Raw genomic sequence first — 18,131 nt, 5'->3', positions numbered from 1 at the left:
GAGGTCCTAGGTTCAAACCCGGCCTCAGCCACTTCCCAGCTGTGTGACCCTGGGCAAGTCACTTGACCCCCATTGCCCACCCTTACCAATCTTCCACCTATGAGACAACACACCGAAGTACAAGGGTTTAAAAAAAAAAAAGAGTAGATTAAAAAAAACACCTTAGAGGTCTCTTCTAACAAAGTATCAAGATGCATATATCAGTCATAGACAAGTCCTTGGAGAATGTGATTGTAGACAACTTTATTCAGTGATGCTATCACTATTGGGAGCAAACGAATCTTAAAACACAGAAAATACTCATCAAAGGTGTTTGCCCTTGCGATGGAGCACGTCCAGTGCAATAGGTGAGAGATTCCATCGTGTCCTTCAGGTGCTCTTGTTTGCAAGTGGCACTGAATTGATTGCATCTGTCCTTGTAATATTTCAGTGTCTTCTATGAGATTTATAATCATTCAAGAGCTTGGCCTAATTGTCCCCACTGAGAAAGCCAGTGAATGAAAAATGGACCTCAGATTCTGCCATGCCATTGAATGGACCAGCTATTACCCTCTTCCATCAATACTATGATATGGTTCTTTCAGTGACTTCAAGCTTCTCCCTAAAATAAAGATCTATCCGATTAATGCTTGGGTTCTTTCAATGAGGTTGTCTGCCTGTGAGTCAAAAAATAATACTATACTCTCCCAAGTGTTATAATGTAATACCCAAGGGCAATGGGGAGCTGCCTAATTGCCATTCTTCCAATTTGTTCCCTAGATGCTCTTTTTAAATTTTATTTTTAATTATTATTTTATTATTTTAATACACAATATAATGTATATTTTACATTATGTTATTCTATTATTAATTATTATATATAAAAATAAAATTATTAAACAGAATATATAATATATACTACAAAAATATGTAAATATTTTTTTAATTAGAAAAAAATTCCTTCTTCTTGACTGTTGCCTTTTACCTGATTTTTAATGTCTATCCAATCTTCCACTTTACATTATCCTGTATAAGATTATTTTTGTTGCTTTTCTTTTTATATTTATATTCCTGAATACTTATGGAATGTAGAACTGTGCATAGTTCTTCGAATGAGAATTATGAATAAAATGAGAGCTGTTTGATAGAAGAATTAACTTTGTGATTCCTTCCTTCTGAATTCCTTTGGATGGAATTTGAGGGGTTAATATTTATAAATATTTCATTGTCAATTGTGTGTCAGGCTATTCTCTTCAAATTCTCTAATAATCCTTTGTGAATATATATATATACATATACATATATGTGTATATGTATAAATGAATAAATTCTTTCTTCCTAACCCTTTTCTTCTTAACAGACCTTGAAGTGAAATTTTGAATTTGATGTCACTCCCACAAGTATTTTGGGGGAAATAACTATTGGATATTAATTGTTTCTGTTTTTCCCTGTAATCAGTCCTTGTTATCACTTTTTCCATTTTCTTCTGGAGGCAATTTTAAATGCACAAACTAGACAGCTTGTCTGTTTTGCATAAGTTGATAGGGGGGTAAACTTAGGAGGTGTTGAGTTTTTAATCTGCTGGGTTTTTGTCATTTCCTAAAGGAACGGAAGGAAGAAATAGCTACATTGGAGTCTATCAACAATGGGAAGTCCATCTTTGAGGCCCGATTAGATGTTGAGACATGTTGGCAGTGCTTAGAGTATTATGCAGGCTTGGCCTGTTCCATGGCAGGTAAGATCACGCCATTGACTGGGTTTTGGGGATCAAACTATAAGTTTGGGAAACATTTATAGCAGTGAGAATTATGACTTTGCCTTTCATTGGAGAAACCCTTATCTCGTTTAGTGATTTCAAATTAACTGGTATGTTCTGTACTTTTGCCTTCCACATTAAATCTGAAAATTTCTTAGAAGTTAGTGTCTAGTATAGTGGACTGCAATCTCCAAACAATTTTTGATTATCTGAGTTCATTATTTGGGTGATAATCCTCAGACTCAGTTTCTTGAATGTTCTTCCTAGTTCTATTCTATATTCACTGACTTAATTTGGATAAGTTAGCTTCCTTCTCTGTAGTTCTTTGTACAAAACAAGATATCATTGGCTGGCTTTTGGAATGAGAATTAAGCTAAAGTTGGTCAGTGTCACCTTTGAGATTCAGCAATTTGGGAAGTATTTATTAATTATTCCCTCTAGTCAGAATTATGTGAGATACAAAAATAGTATGCATCATGGCTCCTGCTGTCAAGGAGTTTGCAGTTTTGTTGGAAAAACAGGACTGATATATCTGAAATAAAAGACGAGAGACTTTTTAGTGCAAAATATACATATCCTCTCCCCCTCTCCCTATTTTTTCTCTCTTTGTATATGGATACGTATATTTGTGTGTATACACGTATGTATGTGGGGGTTTGTATGTTTTTACATATTTATAATATATGTGTACACATACATATGTGCATCTTCACACACAGAATGTCATATGTGGTTGGGAAGGAAAATGATCAATTTAGTCTAGACTAGAGTTATCAGGGAATGATCATGGGTGATGGGAGAATTGAACTCTGTTTTGAGGGATGGGTAGGGTTTGATTAAGTGGACAATTAGAGCTCAGAGGGGGACATAGCACAAAAGGGAGGACACCTGGGAGGCAGAGGCAGGAATGAGCATGTTTTACTTGGGGAACATCAGGGAGACAGGGATCATGGAGGGCTATGGGGGGAGAACAGAGTTGTAGCTGCTCTTCTGTGCTTCTTGTTAGGTGAGCATATCCAGCTGCCTCATGGATCGTTTGGATATACCAGACGGGAACCTCTTGGGGTATGTGTTGGAATTGGAGCGTGGAACTACCCTTTCCAGATTGCCTGTTGGAAGTCGGCTCCTGCTTTGGCTTGTGGTAAGGATGGAGACTACAGCCTGTTAAGATTAAATCCATAAATTCTTATTGGCTGAATGTCTCCTGTATACATGGCAGGTCTTATGCCTGGACTGAAGCAACTCACTTCCCATTGCTTGTACATTGAATGAGAAGGAAGGTGGTAGAGGGGCCCTAAGCATTAGTAGTAGTGGAGTTAAGAAAAGGAGGTGGTTTGGGGAAAAGATAAGTTCTGTGTTACATTTGGAGTTTGAGGTACTTGTGGGACCTGCAGTTGGTTGTAGGACAAAAGTCCAGGAGAAAGACTGATTCTAGTTTTGTAGATGTTGGCATCTTCTGCAGAGAGATGAGATATGAAATCATGGGAGCTAATGAAGTCACCAAAAAAATTTGGGTGAGATAAGAGAAGAGGGCCCAGGACAGAGTCTTGGGGTACACTTATTCATAGGGGGTGGGACAAGGATGAGGATTTGCAAAAAGGATGGAGGAGGTAAGCCTCGTGAATCCTGAGGGGAGGCTGTCCAGAAGGGAATGGACACCAGCCTCCAAGGCTACAGAGCCAGGGCCAGAAGAATAAGGGCCGAGAAAAGACTGTTAAGGATTCATTTGCTCTCTGGGTGAGAGGATTTCCATTGAGTGATAAGGTCAGAAGCAAATCAGATGGAATAGGGCTAAGGCACATGTTGGGGTTGAGAAGAGGCAATGAATGTAGCAGGTGGTTTTATGGTCATCCTCTAGAGCAGGGGTCAGCAACGTATGGCTCTTTCTGCAGGAGCCATAAAGTCAGGTTTTTTTCAGGCGCTGTTACAGGAGCCACACTGTGAGCACTGTACGGCTCTCACGAAATTACATTAAAAAAAAATGTGGCGTTTATGGCTCTCATGGCCAAAAAGGTTGCCCACCCCTGCTCTAGAAGTTAAGAGAAGATCGATCTAAAACATGAGAGTTAGGGAGGCATGTGGACTTTTATTCCTTTGATTGATTCTTGCCCCTATTCTGAGCAGACATTGGCAAGGGAAGGGAGTTGGTAGGCAGAGTGTTGTGCTTTTTAGGGGAGCTAAATGGCAAGAACCACGATGGGAGAAAAGTGACCTGTGTTCTTCAGTACAAAGATGGATGGGAGGGGACTGAACATGAAAATCTTTCCTAGCATCCTCTCTTTGGTATGCAGGTAACTCCATGGTCTTTAAGCCTTCTCCCTTCACACCAGTGTCAGCGGTGCTGCTGGCCGAAATCTATGCTCAGGCCGGGGTGCCTCGTGGGCTCTTCAATGTGGTTCAGGGTGGGGCCGCCACCGGCCAGTTCCTGTGCCAGCATCCTGATGTGGCCAAAATTTCTTTCACTGGCAGTGTGCCCACGGGCAAGAAGGTATGTAAGGAGGGTATTTAGGGAGCAAGGAACTGGCGGCACTTGTCAGTGTCATTAGATGTGTTTTTTCCTACTCACCATATTTTCTAGACACTCGCTGATTTTAATTTTTTTTCAATTTGTGTTAGGAAAGTGTTTTTAGCTGGACATCTAGGCTTATCTAAGTGGTATAAAGGTGGGCAGGCAGCACACTCTGGGTGGCTGAAATGGTATGTTTGCATTCGTCCAAACTGAGGCGGAAATCATGATTTCCTTCTTTTTAGTATGTTTCAGAGGACACGTTTAATATTTCAGAGAGTAAACTGTTAAGCTGTATTGTTTAGTGGCTTACTACTTTTAAAGTGGTATGTTAGAAGAAAGTCATTTAAAATGCATTTTTTAGATAAACTTTGTGCTTCCCACCTTAATATGTACTCTGACTTCTAGCCACTCTATGCCACGTAGGAATTGTGAAAGGACTTTTCCCTCCTTTTCAGTCATGTGTATGAATATAGCCTTTCTTCTGTCCTAATTTAGAAGTTTAAGCAATATTTGGTATTAACCCTCTCTGGGGAAGGTTGCATTTTAATAAGGTTGGGTCAGTTAGTAGACGTTTATTAAGTGCCTACTTTTAAGCACTACTGCTGTGCTTAGGTCCAGGGATGTAGAAAAAGACTAAAACAGTCCCTCTTCTCCATGACCTCCTATTGCAGTGGCAGAGACAGAAGGAAAGGAGGCAGGATGTAAATAAAAGATAGATGCAGTAGAAAGGGAGGGTAGGCTCAGAAGGAAGCTAGGAGCCACCAGGGAGCCTGGGGAATTCCTGTAGAAGGTGGGAGCATCACAGGCACCCACAGGAGGTGAAGGAAGCTGGCTAAGGGGCAGAGGCTGAGAAATGATGGATTGTCCACTGAGTGTTTCGTGCTTGTCCTGTTAGATCATGGAGCTGGCGTCCAAGGGAGTCAAGCCTGTCACCCTGGAGCTTGGAGGCAAATCTCCCCTCATCATCTTCTCAGACTGTGACCTAGAGAATGCTGTGAAGGGAGCCATGATGGCAAACTTCCTCTCTCAAGGCGAGGTATGCACCTTCCCCCAAGATAATGCACTGTGCCTAGAATGAACAGGTTCTTCTGTGCTGAGCACAGCTGGGCAGTTGTCCAGCTCCTCTCTGGGGAGGTGAGTAGGAAATCTCAATGTTTCCTGGCTTTAGCTTTAGTGACAATTAGCTCTGACGGATTTTATTTTATTTTTTAAACCTTTATCTTCTGTCTTAGCATCAATAGAAGAGTGGTAAGGGCTAGGCCATTGGGGTTAGATGACTTGCCCAGGGTCACTCAGCTAGGAAATGTCTGAGGTCATATTTGAACGGCTCTCAATCCATTGAGTCACCAAGTTGCCCGTGAAGTATTTCATTTTTAAGAGGATTCATTCACAGAATCGTAATATCTCACAATGTAAAGGGACTCAGAGGCCATATCACCCTAACCGAGAGGGGAATTAGAATTTTCTCTACCATATTGTATAGGTGGACATCCAACCTTGGATAAAAGGTGTCTGGGGAAGGGGAATCCACTACCTTCCAAGGCCCCCATCCCACTTCTGGGTAACTAATCGTTAGAAAGGTTTTCCTGATACCTAACTTTAACTCAATTCTGACCCTTTAATTTTCCCTCATTTCTCCTAGTACTGCCCTTTGGGGTCCAAAGGAACAAACCTAATCTTCCGCATCCCAGCCCTTCACAGGCTTGAAGGCATCTTTCATAGCAAGATTTTTGGCTTTCAATGATCTCTTTCTTAGTTTTGTGTCATCTGAAAATTTATAAATATACCCTCTGTGCCTTTATCAAAGTCACTGATGAAAATATCAAAAAGCAAAATGTCAAGGATACTTTACTAGGGAACTTCTTCCAACTTGACCTGGATCCATTAAATTTAACCGGTTCCACATCTCTCTAATCATACTTTTGTAGAGTATAATTAATTTTTCCATCTTGTCCATCCAAGTAGCATGAGAAGATTTTCTTCCTTCTTTTTCTAAAATCTTAGTAAATGACAACATTCCTCTCAGATTTGTAACCCGGGCCAAAAGGGGACATGGAATCACAGGCCACTGACCTGGCCTGACCTTTTTTTTTTTTTTTAATCCTCACCTTCTGTCTTGGAGTCAATACTGTGTATTGGCTTCAAGGCAGAAGAGTGGTAAGGGTAGGCAATTGGGGGTCAAGTGACTTGCCCAGGGTCTCACAGCTAGAAAGTGTCTGAGGCCAGATTTGAACCCAGGACCTTGTCTCTGGGCCTGACTCTCAATCCATTGAGCTACTCAGCTTCCCCCCCTGGATGGCACTTGATGGCTCTCTGATCAACACATCTTTTTTTAGACATTAAAGATGTTGGTTAACCATCCCTGGAATAATATACTCTGGAATTTTGCCAGGAATCAAAGTCAGGCTCACCGGTGTTTACTTCTAGATTCTTCTCTTGGGAGAATGGGGAAATTTGCTTGTTTCTTGTCCTCTAGTACTTGCCTCATTCACCATGAAGTTTAGAAAACATTTATTTTATTTTGTTTTGTTGTATTATATTTATATCATATTATAATAATATATTATATTTATTATATTATATTTTATATTATACTATTATGATTATATTATATTATAATTATATTATATTATATTATTCCATCTTGGAGTCAATACTGTGTTATTGGCTCCAAGGCAGAAGAGTGGTAAGGGTTAGGCAATGGGGATCAAGTGACTTGACCAGGGTCACACAGCTGGGAAGTGTCTGAGGCCAGATTGAACCTAGGACCTCCCATTTCTAGGCCTGACTCTCAACCTACTGAGCTACCCAGCTGCCCCTGAAAACATTTTTTTTTTTTTAAACTCTTACCTTATGTCTTAGAAGCAACACTTAAGTATAAGTTTTAAGGCAGAAGAGCAGTAAGGGCTGAGCAATTGGATTCAGTTGCCCAGGGTTCCACAGCTGGGGAATACTGAGACCACATTTGAACCCAGGATCCAGTCTCTATCCACTGAGCCCCTTAGCTGCCCTCCCTGTGAGGTTTCGACTTCCAGTTTTCCCTGTTGTTGAGGTGTGTCCCATTCTTCATGACCTCATTTGGGGTTTTCTTGGCAATGATATTGGACTAGTTTCCCATGTCCTTTTCCAGCTCATTTTACAGATGAAGAGAACAGGGTCAAACAGGGTTATGTGACTTGCCCAGGGTCACAGTGTAAGTGCAAGAGGCTAGATTTGAACTGAAGAAGAGTCTTCCTGACTCCAAGCCCAGTGCCCTCTCCACTGTGCCACCTCGCTGCCCTCTTCCTGGGTTTATTTGGGACTGGTGATGAGAAATAAAGGGTAGCGAGGTGCTCTTTTCTCTCCCTACCTATTTTGGATTTTGACTCTCTTATTGTATATTTTTGTTTGGCCCCTTCAGTTCAAAAAATAATTCTCCTTAAAACAGAAACAAGCAAAATTTGAGCTTAATGACTTCACTTTCTTTTGGGAGGAGAGAAATCAGTGATTCTTTTTTTTTTAATATTTTCCCCTAGTTACATTTTCATGCTCTTTTCCTCTCCCCCAAACACCCCTAATCCCCCTTAGCCAACACACAATTGAAATCAGTGATTCTTGATCCTTTTATTTACCAACTTTCCCTTGTCCGAATACCCCGCCAACCCCCCTCTCTCCCCCCCCCAAAAAAGCCACCAAAATAAGCTCATGTATGGAGGTAGGACAGTAGCAGTATGGATCTCAGGATGGTTTTAAAATAAACAACTCAGCTCAGACAAATAATAATAAACCCAGCAGACCAGTCTTATCTTCTATAAAGGATAGTGTGTTTGATTGGGTGTTATCTATATAGTGGGGCATGTGATAGTCTTTCTGATATTGGAAAAATGCTCAGGGAGAGAAAGAACCTTTATTTTTCATTTTAGACTTCTTATATTTTAGTGATTTTTTTTCTTATATACTTTATGTTCTTTGTTCCTCTTCTCCCCTCCCCAGGTTTGTTGTAATGGCACAAGAGTATTTGTGCAAAGGGAAATTTTGGACAAATTCACAGAGGAAGTAGTAAAACAAACCCAGAATATAAAGATTGGGGACCCCCTTCTTGAAGACACAAGAATGGGCCCTCTCATTAACCAGCCACATCTAGAGCGTGTCCTTGGGTTCATTGAAGAGGCAAAGAAACAGGTGAGAAATCAGGAAGGTGTGGGTCTCATTTTTTTTTGTCAGATATTACAATATTTGGTTCTCCTATATATTTATTTCTGTCTGGCCACTAATCTGAACCTATGAAGCATTCTTCCCCACACAGCTGATTTATGCTTATGTTCAAAGTTTCTGGATTTTCTTCCTTCTGAGAGCTTTGATGATTATTTTTCTATCTTTTTTGTAATCTTATTTTCCCTTATCACTCCCTTTTTGACTTCTTCCCCACCAATAATGACTTCCTTGGGGGCAGGATTCATAATTCACCACCTGGGGCTCTGCCTCAGGTGACTTTTGGGGAGATAAAATTGAATGGTGGGGAAACCTCAGGCTTATTGGAATTCTATTCCACCCCCACTTCATCTTCACCACCAAAACCCCAAACATTTGTTCTTGGCATCCTGTCCCCATGCTGCTTGTGTTCTTGTTTTCTGCCCCAGCACTTCTGAGAGCCGCCACTAGATGGAGGTGCTTCCAGGCAACTGACGGATAACATACAAGGACATTTCTGATTGTGTGCATTGACAACAGCGAGATTTCTGGGGTCTTCTCTGCTTGGCATTGCTTGTATTTTGTTCTATAGATCTTTCCGATGAGGGACTGCTTAGAGCTCTCTAGTCTTATAACCCTCCATCCAGAAATAGCTTGTTAAATAGACATAGAAGGCACCAGCACTTAGCATAGTGCCTGGTACATAGGAGGTCCTTAATTGTTTATTCATTGATTCCTATAAGATGTGGGGATGACAGAAACTGGAAGGAATAGGTAATGTGTTAAATGATAGAATCAGAATTCCACAAAGTCCTAAGAGGTTGGAGCTATGGGATTTGATGGTTGAGGGACTTCTATTTGGAGAAACTTTCTAACAATATATACTAAGGAAGTCATTCTTTTGTGCTCAGCTATTCCAGAATTGGAAATGCCCGAAGGATGACAGATGATCAGAAACAGGACCTCTAGGAAACAAAGCTTCTAAGTCCGCTTGAGAATGGGTAGTGTTACAGACTGTTCTGCTCCATTAGAAAGCTTAGCCTTGAGTCCAAGAGTGTGAGGGGTTTGGACTTCTCCGGAACATCTGGTCCTGGGCGGGGGGCAGGGATTCTTGGCATCCTGGTCCTTTTCAGCTTGTTCGGGTGGAGAGAAGGATGTTCCCTTGTATGGAGGAGCTCAAGAGCTCGGAGGGGATGTGCACACTTTTGAGGTGAGGTGAAGAGATATTCCTTGTTCTAAAATCATCCCTAGGCCTCATGTTATTTTTGCCTCTAGCCATGTCATTTCTGACATTAAGAGTTGTTGGAAGGAGTCCTATTCATTAATTTTCCTGTATACTTTGAAAGCTTTCCCCTGAGGGCTCCACATTCAGTTTGGGTTCTCTTTTCTGATTTTGTTTGTAGAAAATCTATTGCTTCCTTTGGAATCCTAGTTAAAGGACTGAAATTTTACCCATGGGAGTTCTTTCTGATAGGAATTTATGGAGCAGATGGTAGAAGGGTTTTCATATTTTAACTTGTCTAGGGAAACATGCTGTTAAAATGAAGTCATCCTTTCCTTCAGCAATGCTCAATGTGCTAATTTGGCCAGAAATAGGTCCTTATCATTTATTTGACTTTTTTGTCTTCCTGTGAATCAATAGACTTTGAGTGTAGCACTGCTGGGGGATGCAGAGGATAGTGTATCACCCCTGGGCCAAGAAGATCTGAGTTCAAATCCAACCTCCGTTTCTTACTGGTTTTGTGACCCTGAGCAAGCCTCTCCGCTTCTCTCTGCTTCCGTTTTCTCATTTCTAAGACAGGGATGATCATTTCCCTGATGCATCATTTTAAAACTCTTACCGTCTGCAGAGGGTGCCCTCTCTCCTGCGCGCCCAGCCTGGCCCGCCCTCCAGGCTCCGTCCAGGGCACGCTCTCCTCACTCCCTCGGCGGTCTCCTCTGCTTCCACGGGGGCGGCGCTCTCTCCACACACGACTCCCAGCCGTGGGCACCTTCTTGAACATGTACAGCTCAGTGTTGGGCACCTGCCTCTGCGGGCATCTCTTTGGCCCCTCAGACTCAGCATGGCCCAAAGCAGTCCTCTTCTTCCCCATCCCAGTTCCATGAGCGTTTATTAAATACGTGCCTTCCGGGACACGCACAGAGACAGAGCAGGAGAGGACGTGCTGCCAGGGCCTCCGTCCTCTGGGCCTCCCTGCTTCTGTTGACGTTGCCGAGACGAGAAGGTGGCCAAGGACAGGCCTCGGGATGCGTCTCTCAGTCCCCGTGGAGGAGGCCAGGGAGCCTCGGAGGCAGGCGGGGGATCCGGGAGAAATAGCTCTGGCTGTAGAGCGGGAGAACTGGGTTCAGATCCTACCTCTGACCTTCCTCCTAGTAGGAGGTCGTGTCAGTCACTGAACTTTCCCGGCTCGGGCTCACGCGTCACACGGGGCCTTTCTGGCTCCGGCCCTGGGCTCCGGGGCCCACAGCCAGGGCAAAGGTGAGTTAGCCCGGAGGGCAGACGGAGCTGCTGGCTGCCAAGGGAGGCAGAGGCTGGGAAGGGAGGGGAGAGGAGCGGCAGAGGCCGTGTCTAGGGAGCCGCGGAAGGCTCGCTTCCATCTTGTCTCTTCGGATGGGGGCGACGGCAAGAAGCCCTGGCGGGGGAGCGATGGGGCTGGGCGGGAAGAGAAGGCCCAGCAGGGAAGCTCGTTCTGAGGAAAAAGGAGCCGTGATGGACAGACGCTGCCGCTCTGTGCTGAGGAGCGGGGAATCGAGTCCTGGCCGCCTCCCAGGCCTGGGAGAGGCGAGAGGAAAGGCCGGAGGGGAGAAGGGAGGTCAGGCCCGTCCCCGGGGATCCCTCGCCTGGCACAAAGTTCCTGCTCTTGGGTCGCCATAAACTCAATACTGGTTTTCTTTGTAGGGTGCCGAGGTGCTGTGTGGCGGCGACGTGTACGTACCGGAGGACCCCAAGTTAAAGAACGGATACTACATGAAGCCTTGCATCCTGGGTATGCCTCTTGCCCTTCCGATCGGGCATTTTATGGGAGTTTGTTCGGTTTTTTAAAGAAAGTATCAACTAGGAAATCATCCACAAACACGAACACCACCTACTACCTACAAAGAGCGCTGTCGCCTGCCACCTTCTTGGCTTCCTTCTGCTCTCTGGTGGCTTTTGGAAAATGTTTTATCGGTTGCCTTTTTTTCTTTTTTGCTTCATTATCACTATTCCATTGCCCCTCTTACTGCCTCAAAATGTCCTTCTTGTAACAAATGAAGAAAAACACATTTTTGTACTGTTCTAAAGCGTTGTGTGCCATTCCTCCTCCTCTAGCAGAAGGGCTCCCAGACGTGGGTTGTGCCGTATTGCTTGTGTCTGAAAGTGTGTTTCTCAGGCCCTTCCTGCGACCAAGAGGTGGCGGCCCTGAGGGTCTGCGTCACTTTAACCTTCATTAACAGCATTTTATACACATTGGAGAGTAATAACAACAACAATTATAGCTAACATTTATATAGTGCTTGCTATGGACCAGGCACAGTGCTGATAAATACTTGACGATGATGATGCCATTTGATTTTGAAAACAACCTTGGGAGATGGAGGGAACTGCCCAGGAAAGCTTTAAGTATTATATCCAGAGGGGCAATTAAGTGGCTCATTAATTGAGAGCCAGGCCTAGAGACGGGAGGTCCTGGGTTCAAATCTGATCTCAAGACACTTCCCAGCTGTGTGACCCTGGGCAAGTCACTTAACACTCATCACTTAACCACTCTTCTGCTTTGAAATGGATAGTATCGATTCTAAGACAGAAGGAAAAGTTTGAAAAAATATGTAGATATAGACATATCTATAGCTTAATTATCTTTAAGCTCAAAAAGGAAGAACTTTCATCGTGTGCTTTTGGAAGATGAGAACGTGATGACACAAGATAACTCAGGCCCTCTTGTCCACTTCTTCCTTGCTCAGGAATCTTAGTTAAGTACTGTAAACTGACCTTGTACCCCAACACACCACAAAATAGCCTTAACTAATGGCCTTTGTGCATTTCTGGATCTAATAAACATTTATGATGGGCTAATAGACTTTATCTTAAAGATAAGAACAAACTAAATTTTAACAAATTCTGGAGTGGTGATTTTTTTTGTATTTATAATTTAAAGAAATCAGACATAAAGGCTGGGACAGACACGAGTATCTTATAGGTGCATTTTAATCTTGGAAATAAAATAGGCCACCTCTTAATGAAATTCTCAACTTAGAGTTAAAAACCATGAACTAAGAGCTAAGAAAAATTCTTTGACATAGATGTAACCTAATCCTACCTTTATTCTCTTGCGATTTATAGGTAACTACAGGCCATTTTTACTTCTGATTAAAGGTCCACTTTTATTCACTTTTTAAAATTTTTTAATTCACCTTGGTGAATTAAATTGTAGGCAAGAATTATGCCAGCTTTCTCCCCCCGTCCCCCCATCCCTATGTGTTTCATTACTATCTTATCCTATTTTCATTTCTGAATTCTCTCCTTTGTTCTCCCCCGGTTGAGAAAGCAAGAAAAATAAAACCCATTACAAACATGTATAATCAGTCAAAACAAATTTCCACATTAGCTCTGTCTTTAAAAAGAAAAGCCTCAATCTGTACAGATGAATCCATAACACTTTCTCTGGAGGTGGGCAGCCTATTTCATCCCCCTCATTTTTTTTTTTATCATATGATAGTTCTTGTCTGCAGAGCTCACGATTGGCAAGACAGTCTGGCACTATAGCTTGCTTTATTATCCTCTGTAAATAATGATGTGTTTGGGTGAATTAAATGTTCTAGTTAATAGTTGTCCTATGGATTATGCATTTTCAGGGTATTAGAAAACAGTAAGAATTTAGATCTAGACTAATTATAATGTAATCATTCACCTGGGGAGAAGTCTCTTAATGCTGCCCTTGTCTTGCAGCATTTTCATTATGGACAGTCCCACTTGATGGAAGTTCTCTTCTAAGTTGGGAGTTGGCAGTCTTCAGTTTGAGCCATAACTTGCTTTTGTATAGCAGTCGAGCCAAAAATGTTTTTTACAAAAGCAAAAGGTGGGCAGGTGTGTCCCCCTGGCCATAGTTTGCTCACCTCTGATCCAAATCACTGTTCATGTGTAGGCCTATGAAGGTTCAGTCATACTATTAGAGTAGCTTAAAATTAAGAGGAATTTTGCATTAATTTCATCATAAAGTGAATAATTAAGTCTCATTGACCTGTTTTTATGAGCTTTTAAAATTTATTACATACTTTCTTCTTAAATAAAGAAGAATGTAACTGCAAACAAAGGCTTCTTTCAACAGTAAAGGAGAATTCTTTCAGGTATCATATCAGAAAGCGTTGCCACGTCACGAAAGTCTGTTTTTGCTGCATTTTGTTTTGTTTGCTTGCAGCAAATTGCGAAGATACCATGACGTGTGTGAGGGAGGAGATCTTTGGGCCAGTGATGGCCATTTTGCCCTTTGACACAGAGGCAGAGGTCCTTGGGAGAGCCAATGACACGAACTTTGGACTTGCGGCCGGTGTCTTCACAAGGTATGGCCAGCCTTTGGGCAGCGGGTCAGAGGCTGTGTGTCCGAGGGCCGCTGGGGCCAGGCCTCTAATGGGGCGTCTTCCGTGTTTGTGCCCCACACGTGGCACAAGGAGGGCCATTTGTACAGCACCTGCTGGGTGCCAGGCCCTGCACCCCAGGAGCTCCCCGACTAATGGGGGAAACCCACACACAAGGCCCCGGGACCCTCAGCAGGGGGAGGGCCCTCGTATGGGGAGGGGGTCAAGAAGGGCTTTTCTTGGTAAAAATCCCACAGGCTGGGGATAAGCTGGGACTTGAGGGAAGCCAAAGCGTCCAGGAGACAGAGAGGAGGTGACCTTCCAGGCCTGGAGGATGTGGCCACGGCCGGAGATGGGGCCCCTTGTGGGAGGCTGGGCCGCTGGATGGAGAGTGTCTGATGGGCAGGGAGGCGCGAGAAGGCTGCCCAGGCATGTGGGGGCTGAAGGCCATGAAGGGACCCGAATGCCCCCAAAAGGATTTTATCTGAGATCTGAGAGGCCGCCCCAGGTGTTTAGAGGAGGGCGACCTTCTTTAGCCACTGAGGAAGGCAGGGAGGCCGGCCTGGAGTGGCGACACACAAGGCGAGGGCCATGGGTGGGAGATGTCACCTGGGAAGGGGGGCAGGTGAGGAGACGGGGGAGACGGGGAACGTGTGCTGGGCCGGGAGCCCCAGTGGCGGCCCATCCCATGACCCTCCCAGGCTCGGCAGGCACTCATTGGTGGGGGAGGTCAGGCCAGCTGAGTCCTCGTGGAGGTTGGCCACTGCTGTCAGCCCCGAACCCAAGGGAGAATCCCCATTTTTGGTGTGGGAGTTGAAGAGGGTGAGCTTGCAGGCCTCGGTGTGGCCGTGTCGCCATGAAGGCAGACGGGCTCCCCACCTGGATGGGCAGCCTGGTTTCCTCACCTTCTGGCCCAGAGCCAGGGCTGGGGATCAGTGCTGGGGCAGAAGAGCGGGCTAGGCGGGGGCGCCCGGGACTTGCCCAGGGTCCTGCAGCCACATTTGAGCCCAGGACCTCCCTCTCCAGGTCTGGCACTCTGGCCGCTGTCCGAACCCAGCTGCCCTTTGGGAAGGTTTTTGACGTGAACTTATAAAACCCAAACCCTGATCTCTGCCCGGAGGCCCGGGGCCTTCTAGAGCCCTTCTGGAAGGAGAACCAGCTTCTCCGGGCCCTCCTCTGGCTAAATCCCCTCAGAAGCCTGGACGGCTCGCAGACGTGGATCTCAGCGACTGTTTTCCCCTGCAGGGACCTCCAGCGGGCTCACCGCGTGGTGGCCGAGCTCCAGGCCGGCGTGTGCTACATCAACAACTACAACGTCAGCCCGGTGGAGCTGCCCTTTGGGGGCTACAAGATGTCAGGTGGGCTGTCCGGGGAAAGGGGGGCTGAAAAGGAGCCCAGAGACCCCCAAGGGTTCTTGGCGGGGTACGCACACACGTGTGCTCACACCCACGCACACACGCACCCACGCACGCACCCTTCCTCCTTCCACATGACGCGGGTGGCCATGTCCACTCTCTGCCTGGGGCCTCCCACCTCACCCGGCCTCGCTCTCTTTCAGGGTTTGGCAGAGAGAACGGCCGCATCACCATGGAGTATTATTCACAGCTGAAGACGGTCTGCGTGGAGATGGGCAACGTGGAGTCCGTGTTCTGAGTTGCGGACGGCGCCTGTGGACCGGCTCCTCCCCCTCCTCTTCCTCCCCCCGGCACCGCTCTCTTCGCACGAGTTATGGCGTCTTCCACAGATGAGCTCCACCGGCCTCAGCTTCTTTTGTCCGGCGGGAATCCTCGTCAGCTGGGGGTGGGGGTGGCGCCGTCCGGCCTCGCTGGGCTTCTCTGACCGGCTCCGAGTTGTCCCCGGCGGCCTCTGCGCTCCCCTCGTGGTCGGCTCGGGCAGCTGAGAAGAGGAGGAGCCGTGGAGCTGCTGCGAGTCAGTGATCGCGGGCAGCCCGTCACGACGGCCTTCTCAAAGACGTCTGTCCGTCTGCCTCTCCCGGCCTTCCCGCCGCCTGACCTCCCCTTCCACAGCCTCATCGGACGCCTCCGGACAAAACGAACCCTTTTTGTCCTGTTAATGCAGGAATGAGCCCTTCACCGAAGGCCAATAAATCACAGCATCCAGCCTGGGAACATTTGGGTTGTTTGAATTCAAATATATAAAATGAACCCAGGAACGAAGACAAATAACAGTGTGAATAGTTCAGGACCACCTTGAAATCTGTTCCTTGGAAGAGAGCCCAAGGGGGGAGCCGGGATTTTTCTGTCTCCATTCCCGGGTTCCTCCCTCTGTGGGGTTCTGGACGTTCCTCCTTATCGTCCAGGCACTGCTGAGGCCCATGGAGCGGCCTCTGCTGACCTTCCTGGCCTCTGCCGAGTGGTCTTTGTTCTCATTCTTGTTCTCGTGCTTTATAGAAAGAGAGAGAGTAGGTGTGTGGGGGAGGATCGCTGTCCCGTAGAATCACACTCCTGGAAACCCATTCAAGAGGGTTTTTTCCTAACCGCTCATTTTCCTGTTTTTTTTCCTGTTGGTGTACAAGCCTCTGTGTGGCTTCCGTCCTGCTCCGTCTCCTAAATGCTCATCATGAAAAATAAAATCTTCAAGCAGGTCTCAGAGCCGTATGCGGAGGCAGACGGCTGCCCTTGGCCCAGTTTTAACCTTGTGGAAAGAGGGGAGAGAAAGCTCCGCATCCGGGCCCCGAGAAGAGAGCGGGGAGATGGGATAGCTTGGAAAGGTGGGAAGCTTCAGCGTGGAAGCGGGGAAGGAAGAGGCAGTGCCCAGGCTTAGCCCAGGACTAGATTTCCCCGTCCCTGGCAGATACCAGCCTTCGGGGGGATGCCAGCATGGGTCTGGTCACCCCAGGCCAAGGCTTGGGCCACAGCTAGGGCCACCTTCCCTCTGGCTGTCCGACTCTCCCAGCTCCCTGCTGCCAACCCCTAAAACTCTTTGCTCCCCGTCCACAGGGCGAGCATTTCATTTTCCTCCTTAACATGTCAGCTCTTTGAGGGCAGGGAGGGTCCCTGCTCAGAGTAAGTGCTTACTAAGGGCTTTTATTCATTAAAAGGGATACCTTCCTGGGGAGGGGAGAGGGAAGGAAGAATAGATTTGGAAGTGAAGAATAGAAGATGGGATAGAAATGAGACGTGTGATGGCTTGGGTCTAAGGTGTTCCTGCTTGGGAAATTTCCTTCTACGGGCAGCACGTTTTCTGTATTTTATGTTCTTGACGAGTTCCCTGGAGCCCTGAGAGATTGGGACTTGACCAGGGTCACACAGCTGGTCTGTCAGAGGTGATAGTTCCATTTAGATCTTCCCAAGACTAGCTCTATTCACTTCACGTTGCTTCTCATGAACAAATATTGATATGGGAGACATCCCATGATTGGCTTTGTATAGTCAATCAATTTAGAGCCAAGATAGGATTAGAAGAAATCTAGTAGAAAACAATGTGAAAATGATGTGGCATGCAATTATATGACTCAAACTTGATCTTTTTAAAGAAATTACTATAAGCAAAAAATGGATATTGACCAATCATAATTGCTTGTTTACTATTTTTTACAGAACTTAAAAAAATTTTTTAACAGATGTAAATCAATTGCCATAATGTAACTAAAAGACTAAAAGATGCCTCGACAAGGGCAGAGATAGGACTGCCAAAGGCAGCCCTGGTTAAATATTTTTTTTAAAATTGTGTAAAGAAGGATTATAGAAAATTAGGAGCAATTCCTTCGGGATGATTGTTATTCAGTCTTACCAAATTTTGTTTTTCCTCCATATTCATTCTAAAATGCTTCTTAGGAAAGATCCTGAGGGAACCTAAGATTGACAATGGAATGAGGACAATAAACAAACAAAAAAAAAGGAAACTGCAAAATTTTTCAGAATTTGTTTTCGCCATTAAATATAGTATAACCATTTCATTGAATCTCATACTGGGTGGATGACAGAAATGCCACTAAAAAAGATAAAAAATGGAAAAACAGGTGTGTTGTACCAAGTACACATCGAGGAGATCCATAGCAGATGTGTCCGTTGTGAAGGCACTCAAGGATTATTCATCGATAAGGTAAATGAAGGAGGAAGGAGGAAGATATCCAAAACATGGAAAAAAATCTTAATGTTATTGATGTCTCCCCAAAAGGTAACCAAGGTAATATCAGCTGCT

The 18,131-nt window shown here is 45.2% G+C and overlaps 1 protein-coding gene across 1 annotated transcript in view; it reads left to right on the top strand.

Moving 5' to 3' along the window:
* ALDH9A1 (aldehyde dehydrogenase 9 family member A1) overlaps positions 1-17,840 on the top strand; it is a 27,298-nt gene extending 9,458 nt beyond the window's left edge. The window contains exons 2-10 of the mRNA XM_044674865.1: positions 1,585-1,714; positions 2,742-2,876; positions 4,027-4,223; positions 5,140-5,280; positions 8,217-8,405; positions 11,314-11,401; positions 13,811-13,952; positions 15,213-15,325; positions 15,526-17,840. Of these exons, the coding sequence (XP_044530800.1) occupies positions 1,585-1,714; positions 2,742-2,876; positions 4,027-4,223; positions 5,140-5,280; positions 8,217-8,405; positions 11,314-11,401; positions 13,811-13,952; positions 15,213-15,325; positions 15,526-15,620 (1,230 nt within the window). The 3' untranslated portion in view covers positions 15,621-17,840. The remainder of the gene's footprint in view (positions 1-1,584; positions 1,715-2,741; positions 2,877-4,026; positions 4,224-5,139; positions 5,281-8,216; positions 8,406-11,313; positions 11,402-13,810; positions 13,953-15,212; positions 15,326-15,525) is intronic.
* Positions 17,841-18,131: the final 291 nt, after the last annotated feature.

This window comes from Gracilinanus agilis, chromosome 4, assembly GCF_016433145.1.
Source record: "Gracilinanus agilis isolate LMUSP501 chromosome 4, AgileGrace, whole genome shotgun sequence".
NCBI classification, from domain to species: Eukaryota; Metazoa; Chordata; class Mammalia; order Didelphimorphia; family Didelphidae; genus Gracilinanus; species Gracilinanus agilis.
This window is presented reverse-complemented; position numbering and strand designations above follow the sequence as displayed.